This window comes from Pagrus pagrus, assembly GCF_965226575.1.
Source record: "Pagrus pagrus genome assembly, chromosome: 3".
Lineage (NCBI taxonomy): Eukaryota > Metazoa > Chordata > Actinopteri > Spariformes > Sparidae > Pagrus > Pagrus pagrus.
This window is the reverse complement of record NC_140187.1, coordinates 14,894,776-14,918,565: the sequence shown is the minus strand read 5'-3', so window position 1 is coordinate 14,918,565 and position 23,790 is coordinate 14,894,776. Positions and strand designations below refer to the sequence as shown.

General features: G+C 40.3%; 2 protein-coding genes across 5 annotated transcripts in view; both read right to left on the bottom strand.

Annotated features, from left to right (window-relative positions):
* Positions 1-116: 116 nt before the first annotated feature.
* tmem51b (transmembrane protein 51b) lies at positions 117-9,552 on the bottom strand. The gene is made up of 3 exons (XM_084348067.1): positions 9,304-9,552; positions 3,270-3,684; positions 117-1,632 (listed from the first exon to the last, which is right to left on the bottom strand). Exons 2-3 carry the CDS (start codon positions 3,668-3,670, stop codon positions 1,152-1,154), a joined length of 882 nt encoding a protein of 293 aa, XP_084204193.1. The 5' UTR covers positions 3,671-3,684; positions 9,304-9,552; the 3' UTR covers positions 117-1,151.
* A 1,603-nt stretch (positions 9,553-11,155) lies between these two features.
* Positions 11,156-23,790, bottom strand: part of kaznb (kazrin, periplakin interacting protein b) — a 132,622-nt gene continuing 119,987 nt past the window's right edge. For 2 of the 4 annotated variants that reach the window (XM_084349990.1, XM_084349991.1), the window contains 11 exons: positions 23,126-23,296; positions 21,001-21,181; positions 20,697-20,830; positions 19,108-19,231; positions 16,426-16,616; positions 16,188-16,306; positions 15,234-15,465; positions 14,907-15,008; positions 14,437-14,603; positions 14,174-14,270; positions 11,156-13,839 (listed from right to left, as the gene is read on the bottom strand). In XM_084349990.1, coding sequence (XP_084206116.1) covers positions 13,678-13,839; positions 14,174-14,270; positions 14,437-14,603; positions 14,907-15,008; positions 15,234-15,465; positions 16,188-16,306; positions 16,426-16,616; positions 19,108-19,231; positions 20,697-20,830; positions 21,001-21,181; positions 23,126-23,296 — 1,680 coding nt within the window. In that variant the 3' untranslated portion in view covers positions 11,156-13,677. Of the gene's footprint in view, positions 13,840-14,173; positions 14,271-14,436; positions 14,604-14,906; positions 15,009-15,233; positions 15,466-16,187; positions 16,307-16,425; positions 16,617-17,603; positions 19,232-20,668; positions 20,831-21,000; positions 21,182-23,125; positions 23,297-23,790 lie in introns of those variants that run through there. The other 2 variants (XM_084349992.1, XM_084349993.1) reach the window with 2 other exon arrangements.

Here is a 23,790-nt window from a genome sequence, read left to right as displayed (position 1 = left end):
GCAATAACACTGGAGCAACTGTCCAGCTTTACATTTATCTATGTTTTTATTTAACCTTTTTTAACCACTGGAGGGCGCCAAATATTAACCAATGTAAGTTCAGACACACAAATCAATGCAATTAATAAGGTTTATCAAGAAAAGAACAAAGCATACGTCTACAGTTAGTTACAGTTTTATTAACTGCAGGTACAAACACAATATTAATCTCTTTCACAACAAATTCAGCTCTATCAAACTTACAGCATGCGATCAAGACAAATCATCAGAAGATGGAGCGTCAACCAACCCAGAGGTAACGCTTCCTTTTGCTGCTCTTGGCATCTAAGAAGATCTTTGAGGAATAAACTCATTTTCAACAATAATATAAAATCTTGACATGATCCTAAAAGAAAAAAAAAAACATTTATTTTTACCAAATATTTCAAGATAGTTTAAATGTCCAAACATTTTTAAAAGTCCTACGAAACAATGCATGTTTAGTCTTTCGTGCCAGAGCCCTTACCAGAATGTTCAGTACTTCTGGTTTTACTGGCACAAGATATACATGTTCCCAGTGTTTCCAGTACACATTGTTATTTTCAAGAACCACTTTGTTGAACACAACAGATTTTAAAAAACAGCTTACAAAAAACCTCACAAACAAACAGCTGATACGTCATATATTTGGCCTCAGTGCATTTTCTTCAGAGTTACAAATCTATGGATATATTTATATTATAATATGTAATACCACTTTAAATCTCCCAGGTAATTAGTTTCCCTTTTCCCCCTTTAAAACACAACATATTTCTTATATCTCCATAATTAATTCAACAACTAATCAGAACCAACATACAGCAACAATAATTATTCCTGCTAAGGTGAAAAACATACTGAAGGAGTTAAAGAGATCAGGTTGTCCTATGTTTGATATAAGTTATGACAATGCTTAAAACAAAAGGCAGATCCTTTCACACAGACTTATTTATGCGTTACAACTGAATAAATATGCCGATCACAAGCTCCGTGATGAAGATTCTCTTGAAATATTCTCATTTCTGCACGGCCTCCATCGCGCTGCTCGCAGCATCATTTAACCTACTTAACACCAACCTTGAAAGTGGGTTCTCAGAAGTGTTTTCATTAGTCCATTTAACACGGGGATATTTTTATTCATCTGGAACAGAGACACTACCCGGCTGTAACTCAGGCATCTTATTGTCATACTGCGGCGGCGGAGTGATGGGCTCGATGGTCACTGGGTTCTGTGTGGGGGTGCGGATTTGGAGGCGGAAGTCCTTCAGGTGCAGTTTGTCTGACTTGATCCTCCTCACCCGGAGGGGCCGCAGTAAGCGGCTGGCCCGGCTGGTGCTACGCCCGGGCAGGCTCGGGTTTGATCTCAGGCCAGGTGGGTCGGCCTGGGGCTCTGCGGTGGGTTGAGCGGGAGCTGGTGTCTGATCGTTCAGAGGGGTGTCCTCAGTGGGGTTGTTGGTGGGCTCTGCTCCCTCGTTTTCCACAGCAGCTATGATGTCCTCGTAGGACGGCAGCTGGGAGGTGCTTTGGCGAAGGTTGCTGTTGCGGACAGGGTAGTCGCCGGTGCCGACAACCTCCTCGTAGCTCGGCACAGTGAACGTGGTCGGGTCTACAGCTCTGCAAAAGAATGCAGAAGAACCTCAGTGAAAAAGTGCAGAGTAACACAAGACAGAAACTGTTGTACAGTTTACCTACTGTAATCTACAACTACAGTTTATTACTGTACAAATATTACAGTATTGTGCTGTATAGAAATTCTTATGGTAAAATACTGGCAGCTACAGTTACCAGCATTAAAATTGTTATTTCAGTCTTCCTACTGTTATCTCCATGGACACTTTATGGCTGTATAATGTAGAGAGTACTTTAATGGGATGTTCACAGTGTCAACACTGCTAGAAGTAACGTATGTTCCTGAAAGATGTCGAGATTTACAAGACTATAATGTATAACTATACAATATATATATATATATATATATATATATATATATATATATATATATATATATATATATATATATATATATACACAGTACCTTACTGTACAAAATTTGTGCATAGCCACTGTTTGACTGTGCAGGTACGGGTGAGGGAAGTTTTCGATAATATTCAGTTCAACAAAAAAGTACTGCAGAGCCATGATGAAGTCCTAATGGGTGAAACACCTTGGCTTTTTTTTTTTTATGATTTAGCCACTACAATAAAGTAGATATATTAAATAATATTCAATTCCTCGTATTTTCCTTTTTGGGGTGCCTGAATTGCCATTAGAATCACCCTTTTTTCTCCTGTTTTCCAAGAGGACCCGACACAATTTTTGCCTGCATCGTGTTAAAAAGAGCAGCCAGTCATCTTCTCTTTCTTCTCTCCTCTCCCACGCTGCGGGGATTCAACAGTAAACAGCAAGAGATAGAAATTCAGTTTGTTCTAAAGTTCTGTTTCTCAAACCTGTCCCGAGTAAACCCTCTTCCCAAGCAAATCAATACAGGATCTCTGGCAATATCATCGCTTCAGTTCATCCCCCACGAGTAAACCCTGTTCTCAAAGAAGTCAAAGCGTCTCTGAAGCATCTGCAACGCTGTCAAGTTTCCTTTGGCACCAGTGAGCTGTTTGTCTTCGTGCACATGGGATACATTTCTGGTGGTGCAGCTGCAGGCTGCTGGTAGCTAGCTGTGTTGTCTTTAAAGTTTTTTTTAAGTAGTTTTTAAGTTTTTTTAGAGTTAATTTCAATCAATTTGCGATTTAGTACCGTAAATCATGACACCCCAATAGTTAAACATCCAGCAGATACTCAACAACGTGACTGTGCATTTTTCAAACCGGTGTTTTTTTTATTTTGACTAACTTATTTGAAACGTGTTGCTGGCCTTAACTTCTGAATAAGCATGTCGAGGATTTGCAAATTATCACATTCTGTTTCATTTCTGTTTGTTGTTTTAATCAGGGCTGTACATAAATCAAACAAGCCCAGCGATGACTGGTGCAGTCTGTGTTGCTTTTACATTCAATTGTTCCTGGGTCGGTTTAGGAGGAAAGGCTACTACCAGATGCCACCTAAGTAAAGATTTTTCAAATCCTAAATGAATACTTGAACTTTTTTATGTTAAGCACTTGGAGTTGCATTTGATGTATGGCTCATGCTATATAAGTCAAAGTTTGTTTGATTGATTAATTGATTGAGAGTGGCTTAATATATTCCAGAATGACAACAGCTGAGAAAAATCATAAAACAGATGAAAAGTGATGACTTACGATTCTGCCTCCTGCCCCACCACATGGTCCATGAGCGGGCCTCCTGCTGCCGCTGGCTGGTTACTTCTGTTGTGTGCGTTCCTCTTGCTCCTCACGCCTAGGCAAATTGATAAAAGCAACAAGGCTGCCCCGACTCCAACCAGCACCATCGCCACTGTCGAAGACTTTGTGGTGTCTGTGTCGTTTTCGTCTTCTTTATCATCGCTCAATGTGGTGGAGTTGCCCGGGTTGTTCTCTCCATCCATCGGTATCACAGTCCACACGATCATGACAATACCCAGGGCAACGAGTCCCACTCCCAGAGCGCACAGGGCGTAGTGAGCGCCTGAGCCGGTGCCCTCTGAGCTGGAGGATCTGTTGGGACGGTCGCTGCCGCCACATAAACCCCGACTGGAACACATCCCCGCAGGACAAACTGCAACAGACACACACAGTGAGAAAAGACCATGAATAAGGAGACAAGAAGGCAGTCGACAACTCTTGTGGTGAATCGGTGGCTCGTTCTCTGCTAGTTTCCACCTTTTTGACCGAGGGTTTTTATTCAGTACACTTTCTTACAACTGATGAAGAAAACTACCTTTGTCCGGGAAAACAGTGTGTTGTGCCTCCAAGACTAAGGGAATTAAAAGGCAGCTACAATTATATTTTGGGTTTGTATGATAATGATAATAATAATATAATGAGTATGATAATCATTGTATCTGTGTATATGTACATACATTTCAATCTGTTCAACAGACAGCACACTTCCTGTCACACCACTGCTTCACCTCGCAGCCTCCATCTGTGTTACAGCATTTATTTTACAGCATGAGAATCCTCTACGTGTGAGCAGAGCCACGTGGCCAAACTATGAGGCGTTTTATTGCTGCAAAAATCTCAATGCAAGCGTCCTGATTGACTTTCTGCATCATCTACGTTACTTTACGGTTCAGAATCTGCCAAATTTCTGAGCGACAGGAATGAGACAGCAGGGAAACGGGTTATCAAGAATAAAACGTTGAGTGTGGTGAGAAAACAGGTTTGGAGATGTGCAGTGGAAGGTCGACATGTCGTAACATGACAAACACGAAGCTGAGAGACAGTATCTTTGAGAGGAATGACTCACACTCAAAGGAATGGAGCGACACAAAAATGATCATGTTAATGATGATGGTATTTACCAGCACGACTGCAATATATGCAAACATATTAGTCAGCGTTCGTTGTGAAATATACAGTACAGTGAATCACACAGGAACAGATTGTGATTTAGATAAATTATAAAAGACTGTTAGCGAGGTGGTGAGTCAGCGCTGATTACTTGTTGATCTATCACTTTTTAATTAAAGGTGGACCGGAGGTGTTCCTGCTACTGTGTCTCCATTTTCATAATGTCTATACGCACTTTATTAGATACATTTATCCAGAAATTCTTCAGTAAAACAGTGGATTAAGGCCCTTTTTTCTCCTTGTCACCCTTTAAATAAGTGTCATTTGTAGAATATTTGCTGCTCTATCATTGGTTGTTTGGGACCTCAGATCACAGGGGGACTCCAAGACTGACAGATGTCAGTTTGAAGATGGGGGCTACAGTACAGAGGGGATTAACAGCAGCTATGACCAGGACTTTGACTCCAGTGGTGGCGAGAGGACACGGGACCTGTGCAGTGGGAGAGGAGCGAGAGTGTCGCAGACATCAGTAGAGCCATACTATTTTCACATCTTAGTGAGGATTTATTTGACTGCTTTGGTGAATTTATTTTGTTTATGTTGAGTTTGACTGAGGGTTGCTTTATGGTGAGTTAACGAGGTAATTAAGCTCGTCTTAGTTTGGTAAAAAGAAAGAAACTTGAATTCAGAAAGTGTCCCGTTTTATCTTTTTCTCTTTGGTAAAAAGTAGGTGTAAAATTATTTCATTTCTTGACATTTTGTGAGATTATTTTATTTATTTATTAAACTAAAAGTTGCTGAAAATACCTCAGAGTGGTAGAACTTTATTTATTTGAATAATATCTAGAAGCCTGGAGAGTAAACTGTCTAGTGTTGCTCCATACAGAAGTGAAATGAGAGTCCGAAAATACAAATCAGTTTGTGGAGTAGAAATACGATTTTTGGAGGTCCTGACCCACCAGTGGCATCGCAGATCGCCTCAAGTGAAATATGCTCTACTGTTGGATGAACTAAAGCCAATGTCAAGTGTTTGGAAAGATGTGCAAATAATTATATCCTGCAGGAAGTCTCTCTTAAAATACAGAAAAAAAACAGCAGACTGTGGCCATAAAAGCCCTGCATCTGGTCAACACCTGGACAGCAACAGGGTTGAGGTTGCGCTGCTGTGTGTACTGCAACCACTCACTTTACCTTCAGCGAGGCAGAGTGGATCCATAACCATGTTGTTTAATTTAAAGTCCGGCTCAGCAACAGGCAACATTTTCCTCTCCGTAACTATCCACCTGTTTGCTGTCATATGCACATGCAGCTGTCATCCAGCCAATGAGCCTCAATGTTTGAAGAGCGGAGCGGAGGTAAACACTCGACTGTGGCCGTCATTTTAAGATGCTTGTTCAAAATTTTAAAATGGTCTAAAAGTGGTTGAAGAAGTAACTCACCGCTGGGAAGATGGCCCCTGCCATGTATAAAACTGGGCTGACTGTGCCATCGAAGCAAATATTTTTGATTGGGGTTACATGACCGGTGAGCTTTTCAGCCTCCTTTTTCACAGTACAGAAACAATATGGCGGCCACTTCCAGCTCACAGACTTTCAACGATATGCTGTGACTTAGTCTGTTGAATATGTTGTTGATGACTGTATCGCAGTACATTTCCTGGTGATACTGAAGCAGCCGTTTCCTCTTTTGACTTTGATTTCCACAGTTGAGCTTTTGCTAATTTAAAGGCTTATTGACAGTAAACGCTGGCCCACACACTGTGTCTGCACACGCCTGAAGGATCTTCAATTAACTGAATAAATACAGCAGTGCAAGGTCATAATTCGATGCCATCAGCTGTCAACATTCAGTGGAATCATATTGTAATGATATGATGGCATCATGTTATTATTTCACAAAATTATGATGTTTAGTGCAACAGTTCAAGCAGACCGCCAGTGAGAACTACAAAAATAAGTTAACAGGGACGTAAAAAAAAAATTTCAGCATCATCAGTTCAATGAGAAAACTTAATCTGCTGACACGGTGTGCACACGTTGCAGTTTCCTTTCATTTGTTTTTATTTCTTTATTTTTTACCTATAAGGGTTGTTTCACTGAGAGTAATTACTGTAGTTTATTTGACTAATTCTCGGTGTGATATTAAAGGATGAGTTCACCCAAAAATGAAATTTTTTAATCATCTAGTCGCCATAATGCCGACTGAAAGTCTGATGAAGTTTAAAAAACAGTGCTACGTCAATGAACAACTGCAGTAGATGGGGACTTGTTTTAAAAAAGTAAAAAAAAAAAACGGAAAAAACATAAAATGGCTTCTTACAGCTCATCCAGCGTAATCTGATGCGCTAGATGCTCAGAGATACACAATCGATTTGTAAAGATGTTTATTACATGCCTTTTGATAAAAGCCGAAATCTTCACTGTAGCTGCTAAGCTAAAAGCGTTAGCATGCATCCTGTCTAGAGTGGCCGAACAAGCTTGACCAGGCATCAGGGTTTGAATTACGTCTTCTCAAATCAAAATGCGATCTCGGGGCGTTCAGAGACGTAGTTTTTTCTCTGTATTTTGACACAAGTTCCCATCTATGCTGTTTTGCTGTGAAGCTCCAGAAATGTTTCGTGGATTACGAAACTTCACCTGATTTTCAATCATCATGAGGTCGAGTAGATGACGACTGAGTGTTCATTTGTGAGTGAACTCGTCCTTTAAGCTTTACAATACACTGTGGTAATTAATCTAGTTTAGGTAAGAGTGATTCCACTTTATTGTGCCGGCCTATTTCAGAAATTATTAACTATTATTTTTACTTCAATCCATAGCCTTCATTATCATTCACAGCACTTTCATTAATATAACTGTTTAAGTGCAACATGTGCATTGCTTCATCATGTCATGAAATGGATCAAACACACCACTACACACTACCGATCCCAGTTGTGGAGACATCTGTACAGTCCTCTCTTTGTGAGGCACACATTTTTACTTTTGTCCTCTTTGACACCATTGTGCGTTTGTAATTTATTTTCCCCTATTGGCCTTTCAGCTGGACCCTAATCAAGTTTGAATAAGAATCAGCTCCGGCACATTTCTTTGTTTCACATTCATTAAGTGATGTTGGGCCGCCGACAGTCTTTAGAGCGACAGTGATCTGCTGCCTCAGGTTAACTTAAATAAAAAATGATTACGATGACACAGATTTTAAATGTGTCAGATCAGTATCAGTAGATTCCTCTTGATGAGGTACTGAAACCAGTATGGAGGAGAGCAAACAGTTGGATCAGTGCATCTCTACTTTGGTACACATGGTTTAATCTCAGACATAAAACAGGAAACGATTGATTGGTTTTATTGCAAAATATTTAGGTGCCTGTTTTCATCACACATAAAGCCGATGTGCTGCACATGACCGACTTGCGGTATGTACAGAACCACATGTTCTGTATTAGCATCATTATCAAGCCAAAACCTGGTGACAGCCAAGTATCAAGCTTTTGATTTCTGTGACTCTGCATGTTGACCTTCTGCTTTACTAACGGCTGCCTTTCTTCTTGCGTATTAAAGGAGCACCGAGGAGTTCTCTTACAGCCAAACAAACTTGTTTACATTTAGCATTTCTCACCAATAAATTGCATTGTGTGTGTCCTTGAGGTGGTTTCTGCCTTTTCAGAGCTCATCTTCTGAGCATTTTAAAGCTGCACTGCTTACACACTTACCAGCTAGGTCGTCTTCTTCGCTGCCTTTGTTGGCACGTTGCTACACTTCTTTACACATTTCCACCGACAATCAGCATAATGGTCTGAAACCTTCAACAGGACTGTTTATAATGTCACATCTGCCTGTGTGCCTTTGTGCACATACATACAAACAAAATGAAGAGCCACTGGTAATAAAAAAAAAGCGGCACTACTAGGGTAGAGTGTAAAGGGGGAAATACATGAATATATAATAATAACAATAAAAACAATATTCCAGCACAAACCAGAATACGACTGGACACTATTTTATGAACAATTACATTAAAAAAGAGAACTGTTGCTTTATCGGATCTGCTCTGACAGATAAATAGTACGTTTGAGGAAATAATAGAAAATGCAAAGGGAAACTAATAGAGAGACACACCGGTCATTTACCTAGGGATACTTCAGTGTTTCACTTGATTGTTTATTCTGTGACATATCTGAGTTTGTGTTTTGTGAATATTTTTCATTTAATGCGACACATTTAATTGGACTTTTATTGCGTAACCATGTGCATGCATATAGGCACCCATATCTCAATATCCCTAACTAACTTGAGTGGCGTAAACATGTTGTCCTGAATAAATTAAAACAAAAAGTGGAAAAGTAAATAAATATCTGAATTAATACAAAAAAGGCAAATAAAAGCAGGAATAACAATTTATGTCACATTTCTATCAATTAATCAATGCCAACTTTTATTTTCTATATTACTTCTGGTGCATTCATGTCCTTCTCCTTCCTTTATTGTTGATTTGGGGAGTTTCGGTCCGCCATAGGACATGGGTGTGTCCTGTTTGACATCAGTACACGTCCTGCATTACAAAGGAAAGTTGTCCCTCCTGTTGTAATGTCGGGTCTAATTGCTGTTTCTATCAGCATATTAAACGGGTAACATTCACCGCTAATCCATTTAAATATTATGGTGTGATAGTGTTTTTAACGCGCGCTCGTGTGTCCGTCCAACTCTCTGACCGTGTGTGAAGTAGACGGAGCTGAGAGGAGGACATGTCCACCTCACAGGAGCCTCATGAGGACTCATCCACACGCAGCTCCCGTTAAAAACACCTCATGCAGACACATTTATGAGCCGTTCACGAGTTCATACTGATACTGGTGAGAAGGTGATCTGGAAGAAGGCCTTACCTTTTCACCGCTCAGTGCTCAGGGACTTCCCTCTTCATCGGTGAGTTACCTGAATCACGCAGGTGTTTTCAGAAAGGTCTCAGGGAGGAAGAGGAAGGAGGCATAGACGCGGCGGGTCGACTCACACTTCTGTTCTTTAAAGTCGCACAAACTTTGTGTTTTCCTGCGATGTTTATCGCTGCAGATATGAAAATGTAGTTCAGAGGAACTTTGTTCAACCTGCAGCCGCGGCGACACCTCGTCCTCCTGCCTGAGTGACCGCCACCTGCTTCCGCTGGGTCCTAGCGCCGCGCAGGTACACTTCCTCTGAGGGCTGGGACACACCCGGAACAGATTAATGCAGTGGATCAATAATTAATATATCAAGGTAAAACATAGCTCGCGTTGTAGTGAACGAGTTTTAAGTAGCCATAAAAGGAGAAGAGATTTTAAAAACCTCAATGTATTTACATCTAAAAATAAAATCTCTAAATAAAAGATAATAATAATAATAATAATAATAATAATAAAAATACCTTGTATTAGGGAATACAAATTCTGATATTGATATATCGGGCAGAATACCCACATTTTTTGCAACAATCCCTCAAAAATGGTTATCAAACATGTGTAATGGAGGCAAGATGTTTTCCAGTTGGACAATAAACTTTATTGTCTGAAATAACATTTGTGCACTGAAACAGTAAACTTCACTGGGAATTGAAAAATTAAACTTAAATTAAAATTAAACAAAAAAAAAAAGTAGCCTTTTCTGAATTGTGTCTTTGCTGCGTATCGGACAACATGAACGCTGATACCAATCTGTCTGTGATAGGCCAATATCAGCCGATAACATTGGCCAACTGATGTATCAGTCGGGCTGTATTTTTCTTATTCTTATTATTCTTATTATGATGTATATACTTATTATTATTGCTGTAACAAGGATGTCAAGGATGTGAGTATTCTGTCTTTTATTTTCTCTATTAATCAGTTTGGTCAATGAAATATCACCAAAACCACCAAAAAATAAATAGTCCAGAGCCTAACATCATCAAATTGCAAATTGTTCTAAGACAAAGAAATGCAGAAAAAACCTCACAGCTGAGAAGCTGGAACCAGGTCATCATTTATATTTTTGCTTGAAAAAATGTCTTAAACTGCATTAATTTGCAGTAGTCACATTGCATTTCACCTCTAATGACTGTGTACAGTAGCTACTAAGCTTATAAGACAAAATGTACACGAAGTCCTTAAAGTGACAAAAAAATTGACATTTGTACTACAGTTACACTACAGTCAACTTCTGTTTCCAAGAAATGAAAATGGGCTTACATGTTGTCGCTTAGCAGACAGCTGAGATGGCAGTAGCCTCACTACAGGGGCAGTGAACGCCTTTAGACTGAATGTTGGAGAACTAAAAGGTCAGTGGTTCGATCCCCGGATGTGCCCTCATTACCCCCCCTGAGGGGGTCATCAACCCCCCGCCTGTTCAGCTCAGACGGCAGCGTGTTAATAACCTGATGATCTTGAGTAAAACAATATCACAACAGTTCATATGTTAATTTTAGTTTAGCTTTTGCATTTTAATCTTCCTTAAAGTTAATCTCAACATGGCCGTACTGGGCAGCTTTAAGATATGAGTGTGTGTCAGACTCATTTTAAACATAACAAAGCCACATTTTTTTAAAAGGAAAAGTAAATCACTCAAACTTAGGGAGAATAATACAAACAGGTATTTTGATTTTAACAAGCTATTACAGAAGCCAGTGTGACAGAGGGTAAAATTACGAACTATGATACAGGCACATATTTCCAAAACTGTCTCAGGATGATAAGTGAAGTCTCACTAATAAAGTTATTATATCCTTAGTCAGTGTGTGAACAGAGATTTTAATACATATGTTTTGAAAAAACAACAGCAACAGGCCTATAATGCAAACAGCTGTTGTCAGTATTTCACCTTTAATGGCGCACACGAGAGGCTCTGACAGCTGGACAGAAACATGTCATCAGACAAACACAGTTCGAGTCCTTCCCTTCTGTCTCCATGCAGGTTTGAACTGGTCTAATCTTCGCGCTCAAACCACTTGTCTCTCAGTGAGACGAGGAGACGCCCAGAAAGTGGCAGACAAACCAGTTTTCTACTATTTGTATTAACCTCCGGCTTTCAGCTGCACAGTGTGACATTTCAAATGTGTGTTTTCATGCTCAAGAACGGCAACTTGCACACAGCTGTGTGTTACAAAACACGATTAAACTGTACAAAATATATCATTACATTATCTCAATTGAGCGCACATTACCAGTAACAGTATTGCCTTTTCTTCAGTGCTTATACAGTATAAACAGTAGAGGCCATTGGCTTGAATTTCTTTTATACATTTTCACTTTCAAAACTCAACATTCAACTGCATTTTTATCTACATATTTATTTGTTATTTGTTAATAAAAGTTTTAGCAACAGTGACAGTCAGAAGAAAACAACTGAAAGGTGGAATGTGCAAGAATTGGCCTGAATTCAGAAGGTGGTTGTATTTTTCTGTTTAAGAAGGAAAATATTTTCGTTCTTAAAAATGTGTACAGAAGCCCTAAAGGGCCATGCATTCACACATTTTATTTCCTCCGTTTTCCCACGATAACGAGTTAATTTCACTTGTTTTCTCGAGATCTCAAGTTATTACCTCAAAATAACAACTGCTGTTTTCCCGAGATAACGGGATAATTTGCTCGAGATCTCGAGATAATGAAACTTTGTTTTCCCGAGATAACGATATAATTAATTTGCGATCTCTAAATAATGACTGTGATATGATAGGCCTGAGATTATGGAGACGCCCGGGACCTCGTAGCTGGTCAGCTATGTAGTTAACGACGACATCAGGCTCACTTAGATTGCGCCGCCGATATAGCTGAAGCCGTGCTAACCATCTTTTTAGATTAAGCACACTAATGTGTATATTATCTGTAATAGCAAGGCATAATGCTATTTCAGCCTGTGTCAGGCCTTGATTGAAAAGATATGTGACGTGGTGATCGATATGCTCCTGCTCCTCTGACATTGCTACACTGAATGATGTCTCCTGCAATGATTTAATACACTACACTATCGTTTTGTTTTCTCAAGATCTCAAATTAATTATCCTGTTATCTCGGGAAAACGGCAGTTGTTATTTCGAGATTATAACTCGAGATCTCGAGAAAACAAATGAAATTAACTTGTTATCACGGGAAAACGGAGGAAATAAAATGTATGAATGCATGGCCCTTTAGGGCTTCCGTAAATGTGTGAGCCCATTGTGCTTGTTTGACTAAAAACTCAAACATTTTCAGCTCGCATAAATCTACCAGAGGAAACCTCTATCACCTCCCTCCTGAGGTACAAAGTGGTATTATCAGACAGGGCAGACCGGAGCTAGCTCCTTAGCATGCTAACTTCATCTCTACAACACCTCCAACACATAGACGTCTTTGAAAAAATGTCACAACTGATATTTCTTTAGATTTTGATAATGTTAGCCGATTTTCTGAATGTTTTAACTAAAATTCTGGCCGTTTCTTACACATTGGACCTTTAAGTGAATACCTACGAAAATATTATATAACACTAATAAGAAGAAGATTTTATCAATTTTCAAAAGAACAGAATTCATATTAAAGATTGTCTGAATGTCTGATGTGCTCGAAGTTTCATAAAAATTGGACCTCTTGGCAATTTTGGTGCCACATTTAGCTCCACCAGATCTCCAAATTTCTTTAAATGTAGTTTCAAGCTATGGTATACCATTTATTATAGTAACAAAATAATTATGATGACAAAGGAGAGGGTCGGGGGAGGTGGAGGAACTGATATGAGCTGGAAACAACATCGCACTCATGAATGTAGGGCTGCTGACGTGTCACAGTTCAGAGGCTGTATCTCTACAGTGAAAGTTATCATGACTTTTTTTTCCTTTTACCTCAAGCTGAATTATTCAATTACTTACATGTGCAACGAGGAAAAACACACATTAGAAACTGGAGAGAGAAAAGCAGTAAACAACAGTGCTGTGAGACCAATTTCATATAAGGCATCAGAGGAGAACAACATTGTGTTCAGTTATTTTAAGCCTTCTACAAACTAATAATATAAAATGTATCTGGAAAAAAACAAAAGTCACTGTCCAAAAAAGTCATCTCCCATCAGGTCTCTGTTCAGTATTTGTTATTCTTATATTTACCAAAATAATAATATGTATGACTCAATAAATGAGGTGGAACAACCCCTTTAAGACACCTTCCTCCTAAAAGTCCAGCGTATCTGAGTGTAGGTCACTCTCAGTAGTAAACATCTATAATACAATAACAATGTAAACAATTGTAACGACATGAGCGATGCGGATGGCTGCGGCCGGTTCAGACGTTGGTGATTTCAACACTCTTGAAGGTGTGCATCGGGCTGCCTTTGGCCCGAGGAATGGCCTGAACGCGGGCCTCTCTGGGCAGAGAGCCGCAGCTGCCGTGGAAGCCCAGACCTCGTTCTGCAGAGTGGCTGTTTGCACGTAACCTCAGCGGACTCTGGAAAAATGAAAAGGCAATCCAGGATGAGACATTGGGCTTTGAGTCTGATATTATCAGCTGACATGAAACTGCTTTAGATTCATTTTCCAACCCGACTAACTAAGGCAACCAATCAGAAGCAGAGTAGGGCGGCGGGGCACTCCAAGAGATAGTCAAAGAAGTTTTTCCAGAAGTGCAGTACCACAAAATGTGACCTGAAATGCCTTGAGAGAAGAGATGCTACAAAGACACCCAGCCTGAGTCAAACCAGGGACTCTGCACTCAGCTGGTACATGTCTTAGAACACAACACCACGAGGACACCAATGTAAAGTTGTGAAATGAAATGATACCTTGATTGGTCTTCTCATGGACACTCTCTCCTCAGTAAAGCGGTTAATAGCCACAGGTGAAGAGGAGCCGATAACCTCAGCAACCTGCTCTGGACTGCTGTAAACACATAAGACACATTCATTTATGTGCATGATGTTTAAGTTTAATTCTATAATCATATCTAAAATAAAACAAAACTAAAAAAAATAACGCGAGAGGACGTGCTTTAATATCGTAGAACAGAACCACTTGTTGCAACAAGAGTCGAAGGGTTTTAATCTACCTGTGAGGGACGGCCAGTGATTTCATCTCTTCGTACAGGTGCCGGTGCAGCATGTGTTTGTTGCTGGGGATCCCCAGGGCTTTGGCCATGACATCTGTGTCAAAGGACGGGTCCAGAGCCATCAGAGCTCCATGGATCCCTTTACCCTGAAGATTGTCTGCATACTCCTGAGGAGCACAACACAACGGCAGCAGAGAAAAGTGAAGTCAGACTCCATCTACAGATTGGGGTTACTGAAAACTGAGGACTGGTAGTATCAGTCATCATGGATCCAGAAAAACACTGTTTTCTCACGTTTCTATGTATATACAAGTTTTTTTTCCCCTCTATTCTTACAACAGTGGTGAGGCACCAAAGCAACAAAGCTATCATTATTTTTCGAGGGAGTCTAGTTGTGGTGGTATCTGGTTGCAATCTGGCCCAGAAATCTCCAGAGCAAAGGGGAATACCGTCACTGACCTCCCACCCACCTTGAGGTCTATGTCTCTGATCCACTTCATTACTCTGTGACATGTCCAAACAATGGGGTCCCGGTCTTGGTGCTCACATTTTACCCGCCGTGCCTGCAGGGCCTGCAAACAACACAACACACAGATAACTGCGCTAGAACTAATGTGGCACAGAGAGAGGTCAGGGAAGGATGAGGGCCTGCTGAGATAATGTGTGCCTCAAGCTATGGTGCATAATAATGGACATCACATGCAGTTTAGTGAGTGCAGTCAAGTAAAACTTTGTGGAGCGGCTGAGGAGCAACTGTTGATCACTATCATCGTGTAAGTTTCGATCTGTAATCTGACCTCTTTGTCGAAACTGAGGATCTGCAGGAGCTGGATTGCCAGCAGCAGACTGGTCTGGTGGTACTGGTCGCTGATGTTGAGGAATCTTTCCAGGTCTCGGCGGCTCAGAGAGTTGAGCACTCGGCCGTCCACTAAATGAGTCTGGAAGGTCTGCGAGTATTGAGGCAAACCCACGTCACTCAGCCAGGACGTTGACACCCAGTGATGGTCCATCTCAGACGCTTTTGATAGTCTAAAAAGATGATTAGATACCTCGCATCAGCAGTGGTGGAAGAAGATTTTGATTTATGAGGCTATTAGAAAAATGTACAGTGTCAAAAGTAAGTACTGTTATGTATTATATTATTGGATTATTGTTATTTATACATTAATATGCAAGTAGCATTTTACAGTTACAGCTGCTCCATGTGGAGGTAACTTCAACTATATACTGTTGGGTGGCTTAAAATGCACAAATACATCATACTTTTAAAAAATAATCACATTTTCTATTTTATTTGCATTTTTATGCAAAGATCTGAGTTCCACAAACATTGTTTTGTTCCCTTTAACCATCTCAAAACATTTTCAGTGCAAGTAAAATGCATGTTGCATATTCAGACTTACAGCTGATCAAATCAAATTACCCATAAAAAAAACAGTACTGGCACAAACCACCAGTGTGCTGTGTGTGTTTTACAACTTGTGGGAAGCTGTTTCCAAAAAATGTCATGTGTTAAATACGTCTTCAAAAATGTAATCAGGTTATCCTTGACAATGTAACTATAATTACCCAATTTTTCAAATGTAATCTGGATTGATTATAGTAATCTACTTTATGTAATCTGATTTCCCAAACAGATTTGCATGTAATCCATAAAAATCCATCCCTGGCAGTTTGTTACCTTCCACTGCTGATCAGTAATGTTAAACTTTAAGAAGTTTTAACTTTTTGTTTTGTTAACTCCTTCTCACCCTTGGTCCCCTTCAGCTCTCCTGTAATCCTCAATGGCCAATCTTAGCTTCCTTCGATGAATGGGGTTACTGATACCCAGACCTAGCTCTAAGTCCTCATCTGTCAGGCCGAGCAGCACCTAAAGAACAGAAATCCAGTTCTCTATCAAAGCACGAACAACATCTGAATATACCCATCTGCTGAAATCATCACACCAGCAAACAAACAGCATCAGAACAGCTCGTGCCAAAGGTGTACCTTGCCACTTTTGACGTTTTCAGAGCAGGCTCGCATGTACATGGGCATTCCCATGACAACCTCCAGCCAGGCCTGGACTGCACCTGCCCTCCACAGCGACATGCATGTGTTTCGAGTGATCTCCGCCTGCTGGAGGCGGTCCAGCTGCTCCTCTCCATCAGACAGGCTCTGCTGTGTGAGGCTGTCAGAGTCTGGATTGGTCAGGAGAAGTTATGGTGTGGCATACAGGAGGGGGTTCAGGGTCAGAGGGGATATGAAAATCAAAAAAATGACTAATCTGGCGACAGATGTGTGGTGTTTTCATCAAAAATACACCTCGACATCAGTCTGTAATCACAACAAACTGGACGTTACATTAAAATATCATAATGTTTTTGCTTTTCTGGCTTCTTCTTGTGTTTACTGATTTCAATCAAGCCAGAGTCGTCAGCCAACTGGATGAAAAGTCGTCTCAACCCTTTCTATTGTCCAATATTGACATGAAGTTCAACTATATGGCCACTAGATGGAGCCAAAATAATTCAAATGAGCTACACTTCCTGTGAGCTACAGGACTAACAAGGTTTATTTGAAGAAATAAACAAAATGAAGTGTTTCAGTGCATCTAAACCTGAAGTGGTGAAGATATACAACACACGTATTTCTTTAATGAGGGTGCAGTAGTCTGGTGAGCTCTAAAACTACAGTAAAAAGTTTAGTAAAGTTGTTAAAATACTTCAGTAGCTACCTGATGATTATGAGGGGGACTTTAGACCATTAGAGACACAGGGATTATTCATAAAACGTCATGCTCCTACCCATTGACCGCCCATCTCAACAGGAAAACACTGATTCATACTGAACCGACGTATCCAGGATGAACTCTGCGTGTTTCCCTGATTCGTCCCCACATGCTGACAAAAATGCTTCATGCAAAGTCCACCATCTCTTTCAAAAGAGTTTCCACGAAAAAAGAAAAAAAAAAAATGACACAAACTTGATTTTTTTCCAGTGGACCTGAGTGATATGAATAATCCCCAGAGTGTAGAAACAGACAGCTGGTAATCACAGATGAGGAGTTACTCACTGGCAGGAGACAGTTGCCATTATAAAATGGCAGGAGGAGAGGGAGAGACACGTTAGACTGGGACACAAGAACAAGATTACTCATGGAACAGAAAACTGCCACATAGGATGTATTCAGTTACTAGTTTTATTTTTAAAATAAGATTTCATTTCAATTATAATTCATTTTGAAAATGCTAAAACCTCCTCGACATCTGGCCGCAACAACTGCGGCAGATAAATATTTGAAGTTAACTCTTGTTTGTCTTTTCTTTTTTAAATAAAATACTTCAATAGATTTAATCTTTTATGGAACATCTCCTAAATTACAAAGCATTAAACATAGAATTAATAGAGCCACATTTGCAAGAAATGAGGAGGGATTCTACAGAAAGCAAAAACAGCAAAATAAAATAAAAATAAAGAGGGACCGTGCATTCATAATGCAAGGAGAGATAACTCGGTAAAGGGAAAAGGCAACACAGGAGCAACACAGGATTGTGGAGATTATTAATTTGACTGGCGATGAATGGACATCTAACCAAAGCAACACAGAGGGAACATGCACATTCCTTCGTCACATGTTGGCACATGTTAGAACGCTCTCAGTAAGAAATGAGTCAGACATAAACAATGCTACGAGGCTAGCGCGCTAACAGTGACAGAATGAGGCGCAGATTTCCTAAAGATGAGTGTATAAACTTTGGCACTTGCACATGGTTTTGACAGCAGACGAGCAGCGCGCCTCTATGCATATCTGTTCATTTTTTGTTTGTGCATTCAGGTCTGTGCAATTACATTTTTTAAGGATGACTGACCCGTGATGGCCAGTCATAAATGAGAATATCACTTTCAAGAATAAAATCGATGAGGTGCCCTTCATGATAAAAAACTCCCCGCTGCTCACACCGTGATTTGTTTTACCCGCACATACTGTGAGCCAGCATTTATACAATAAACATGATGACGAAGTAGTGTTTTTCCTGTCAGTAAGCGATTTAAAACAACAGAATGTGGCCGAGAGATCCATTTTTGAAGCCGATCACGTAATATCTCCTCTTTCATAATAAGAAATGGGCCGAGTAAGACTGAGGTTAAGAAAAAAAAACTTGGAAATCAAAGCTGCAAAGCATGATAAAAGCAACTGTAAAGTAACAAAAGCCAGATGACATTTACAGTAAAAACACTAGTTTCACAATAACTCCTATTTACATATGAACAGCAGTCCTTCAAGTCTCCAGTTATAAAAAAACATAAAACATTAAGACATTTGAAAGATAATACAGCATAAACATGTCTACACATAATAATAACCCCATGTATATATTTATATGCATGTAAACATATATACATATGCATACATGTACATCTATAAATATATATCTAATTTACAAACATACAATGTAAGGGTAATATACTGTACATTTATGGGGATAGCAGTCTCTTTTAGGCTTTTCTTTTAAAATTTACCCTCCCTCCCCGCTCCAGACAAAACCACACTCCAAACACTCTTTACACACAGTTAAAGCCAGGTGGATATCCACACAAATTCAACACGCACGCACACACACACACATTCACACTCTCAGCATCACCAGTCGGCATCCTCCTCTATGTAATAATCAGGGGTGGCTGTACCATCAAACAGGCCGGGGTCCAGTGACTTGCGCTGCTTGCCCCGAGCGAACACTCGCGACAGGGATCCCAGAGTCATCTTCTCCTTCTTCTTCTTACGCTTCTGGTCCTCCAGGTCCTCCATGGACTGAGCGGGGCAGAGGAGACAGGAAGTTTAGGTTTGTCCTCTCACACAGTTAAAGCAGTAGTTGACGTTTTGAGAAATGTTTCACTTTCTTTCTCAGAGTCAGGTGGGAAACATGTCTGTACAGTAAATATGAAGCTGCTATCATCAGCCAGGTGGCTTAGCTTTGCATAAAGCCTGGAAACAGGTGGAAAGGCTAGCCTGGGTCTGTCCTGATGTGAAAGGATCCCATGCAGGGTAGTATTTCTGAAATGAGTAAAAATAGACTCAACTTTTAAACCTGGGTTCTCCCGGACAATAATAAACTATCCCAATAAAATAACTCAATCCATGGAAAGTGGATGTGATGTATTTTTACGTGAAAATGGGCCCCTGGGCACAGATAAGTAAACCCCCCCTCCCCATCCCTCCTACAAGGAGCAAGACATGAAAAACTGGAAGGGGCCCAAGACGATGCCGCTGCATCATTGTTGTTTTAAGTGCACAGTATCGAGTGAGCCTATTCAGTAATCCATCCATGATACTAGTAAGTCAACCAGAGGAGGATTAAGTACTGAGATCTTTTAATGAAGTAAACTAGCAATACCACAGCGTAGAAATACTCTACACTACTACTACTACTACTACTACTACTATTATTATTATTACAAGAAAAATTCATGCATTTAAATTTTTACTAGTAGAAGTACAAAATCACAAGTATGAGTGCATCGATGTGTTCATCGCTGTAATGTTGTAAAGCTGCTTTAATGACTTAATACAGTTTATCTGCTGGCTAGCTTGTGATTTTCCCATCAAGGATCAATACAGTTTTATCTAAATCTATAATATCATAAAATTACAACGTGTTTGTTGTATTTTGTATGATTAATTAAATCTCCAAAGACGCTAGCAGCTCAAGTTGTCAAATAAACGTACTGTAGTAAAAAGTATAATATTTGCCTCTGAAATCCAGTGAGGTAATTATAAAGTAACAGAAAATGGAAACACATGATTAGTCCAGTACATAAACCCCCATAAACCACATCATTTTGTACTCATTAAACTAATGAGATACAATGTGCTAATTAAGAGGCTCCAGAGGTGCTTGTAGGTGGACTTTGTTGTCTTTTGACAGAGCCAGGCTAGTTGTTTCCACGTTTCCAGTCTTATTGCCAAAGCTAAACTAACTGCGTAGTGGCTGTAGTTTCATACTTAGCAAACAATATAAGAGTTGTGTCAATCTTCTCATCTAACTCTCAGAAAGAAAGCGAATAAACATATTTTCCAAAATGTCAAACTACTACTTTAAAATGAGTTAAATGCAAAATAACATCACCACCACCACCAGCACGCAGGCAGGCTGACACCCAGCAGGCCGACAGAACAGAGGGACAGACACAAACAGGAGAGGACAAAGAGGTGGGAGGTACTTATAGAAAAGTGTGGAGGTGTGATTACTTGGTCGAGGGGGCCAGGCAGCTCTTACATTGCAGAGGGAGTGCGTCCGGTGACGAGGTGAGTTGATGTCGCTGGGCGTGGAAGAGCGGTCCCCGTCAGCCGCCGAGGCGTCCGAGATGACGGAGGGCTGGCGAGAGTGGCAGGGGCTGATCCTGACCACAGCTGGATGTACCACACACAGAATACATACACACAGATATATTGACACAGTTGACAAGTCCCCGGAGTTAGTTTGAGAAACCTCCAGGAAACCCTCTGTTAGTATGTTGAGTCTGTAAAAGCAACACCAAGCAGCGCAGAGACTGAGAGGCGGAGCAGATGAGAGAGCCTACCCTGTCTATCCGTGGTGTGTCCGTGGTAGAGGGTCTGTTGGCTCTGACGGATGGCGGCAGTGAGCGGCAGGTCGGCCTGCATCACCCACTCCTGACTCCCGTTCACTACGGGCTCCGTAGGCATGGCCAATGAGTGCCGCTTAGGTACGTCTTTTGTCAGGGTGGCTAGAGACTGCTTCGCCTGGGAAACACACGAGAAACAGAACCTGAGCACGAGCTGGTAAAACAAACATACATAGATACACGTGTTTTTATTTTTGTAATTATTTCTCTGGTTTCAAAAAGTTTCAAATGTGACGTCTTAAAATTGCTTATTTTGTCCAACCAACTGTCCAAACCCCACTAAACTCTTTATTTATTGTTTTTGGTTTAGTTTCCTGTTTTTCTGTTCTTATGTGTCACAAAGTTGTTTACTTTTCACTTCCTCTCTTTGTCCTTTTCCCACCTTTTGTCCTCTTCACCTGCATTTCATTTGTTAATTAGTCTCTGTGTATTCATGCCTGTCTTTTCCCCTCACACTGTCAGTCTGTTTGTTTCTGTCCTGCGTCTGCTGCATTATTACTGTTTAACTGTCTGATTTATACTTGTTGCTTTTATTTTGTTATTCGTTTGCTGGACTTTGGTTTTCAGCTCATCATTAAAACTCACTTTTTGTTGTTGAACCTGCCTCTGTGTCTGCGTTTGGTTCCTCACCTTTTTGTTAGCCATAATATAATGAATATAATGAACATAAATAACAAAGTGAAACAGCAAATCCTTATATTTAAGAAGCTGGAACCAGCAAATGTTTGACATTTTTGCTTGACCAAATCACTGAAATGATCTATTATCAAAATAACTGCCAATTATTTATTTTTTTCCATCGACTAATCAAATTATCAACTAGTCATTGCAGGTCTAGTGCTCACAACACTACACAACTAAATACAAGATCTGTCTATTTAAAGTACAAGCGATCACTATTATATTTTTCTAAGTGTCAACAAATCCCATGTAAGGACCAACTGATCCTACAAGTATTGTTGGTGTAGCAATAGCTTGATTTAGCTTATCCTCTGTATTATAGAGCTCCATTGTTGTGCAAAGACTATTAAAAACATGTGACTGAGCCACAATGCTACACTGGGTGACATGTTCATTTACTACAATGGACAAATACTGTAGTTTATTCTGAGTCTCACATTAAGTCTCACATTCAAGTGTGTTCGTTCTGTAAATACTCACAGGAGCACCAAATGTGTATTAATCCACATTAAAGCTCCCAACAGATACTCTATTTACTGCTGGTGGAGTGATGTTTGCTGAAAACTACAGTGCCCAGCTGTTTCAGGACATTATCGTGCCTTTATTATTATAAAAGAGAAGATTAAACTTTATATTTCAAGCCTGCCACAGCAAGAAAGAGACGGACAAACACACCATTGGTTTTGGTCTTTTCATAGGATTGTCGACGACATATAAATATTGAATAACAGCAGCTTTATCCTTTGAAGTTAGCCAACAGCCAATGCTTTCATACCGCATCTGAAAAATTGTCAATTTCTATGCCAAAACTATACATTCTCAATGGTTTTCACAGGATTTAATTATTGGAAGCCTCTGAAAGGGCATTCACAGTCAATTGAGTGGTAAAGAAAACAGTGGAAAACAATGAGATTTTTAAATAGAGGAGTGAAGGATAGAAAAAGAAGGTTGAAATATATTTTGTGGCTCGGTTGCTTGACAGCGATGCAGCTCTGGCACTGATGTACCAACAAATCTGATCTGTGATGCCGCTTGATGTGAGGATCTGTGGGTGGTTGCGAGTTGCCGAGGGAGGAGAGAGATTAATGACACACAGAGTGACAACTGTACCTCGGAGGGACCGACACAGCAACACAGAAAAAAGGCATGAATTTCTTCCTCAGCCCGGAGGAAGACTTAATGCTTTGAGAGCAGGAAGGGATGAGGATATATCGCAGAGCGGCTTACCGCGTGTTTTTGAACTGATGTGAATACAGCGGCAGGATTGCAAACCCACACCTTGTTTGCATTTATGACACCAGATAACGACGCTAAGGTGACACCATTGTGCTCGTTGCGGTAATACAAACAAAGTTACGACTGCATCCATTTCATGACTCACCATGGTGAGCTCGGCCTCCAGTTCTTTGACACGGTTCTCCTTCATGTCCATCTGAGAACGCAGGATGTTGGCCTGTTCTGTGGCTTCTTTGGTCTGCCTCCTCAGGTCCCACTTCTCCCTCTCCAGCATGTCCTTCTCCTTTGCCAGAGCTTTCACTGCATCCTCACTCTCCTGAAGTAAACAGACACACAAAGACGTGGTTAATCCCTGCCAAACTCACTCTGAACGATGAATGGAGCTCCAAATCTGAGTCAAGGAGCGTTTCACAGCTACATTCTGTTATAATCTATTTGAAAAGTTGGGCTTTTTTTAAAAAGTTGGATACACGATGACACGAAGAGACAAATTATTTTAGCATAGGTGTCATTTACACTCGGGATGCTGCGGACATGTATAATATAAACTAAGCAGCAGTCTGCAACATGTGAAGGAAAACTTTTACTGTTAAATAATCTATGTGAGCAGCACATATTTTAAAATAATGGACTGATTTAATAGCTTGCCAACATTAGTGCTTCTTATATGCCCTTTTTCCGCTGTAAAACATTGACTTACAGTCCAGTGCTGCTTGCTTAAGTAGTTTCTAATGTCTCCTCCCTTTTTCCTCTTGAAATTGCGCAGTTTGTGTTGCTGCTAAAGTAACACGTCTCCACCACTTTTTAACT

What these genes read in the sequence shown, in the direction of transcription:
- tmem51b (XM_084348067.1), bottom strand. Translation starts at nt 3,670, where the DNA reads ATGTGTTCCAGTCGGGGTTTATGTGGCGGCAGCGACCGTCCCAACAGA. An exon ending in GTGGGGCAGGAGGCAGAATC is followed by an intron (nt 1,633 to 3,269) that starts GTAAGTCATCAC and finishes ATTCTTTTGCAG; the next exon opens with AGCTGTAGACCCGACCACGT.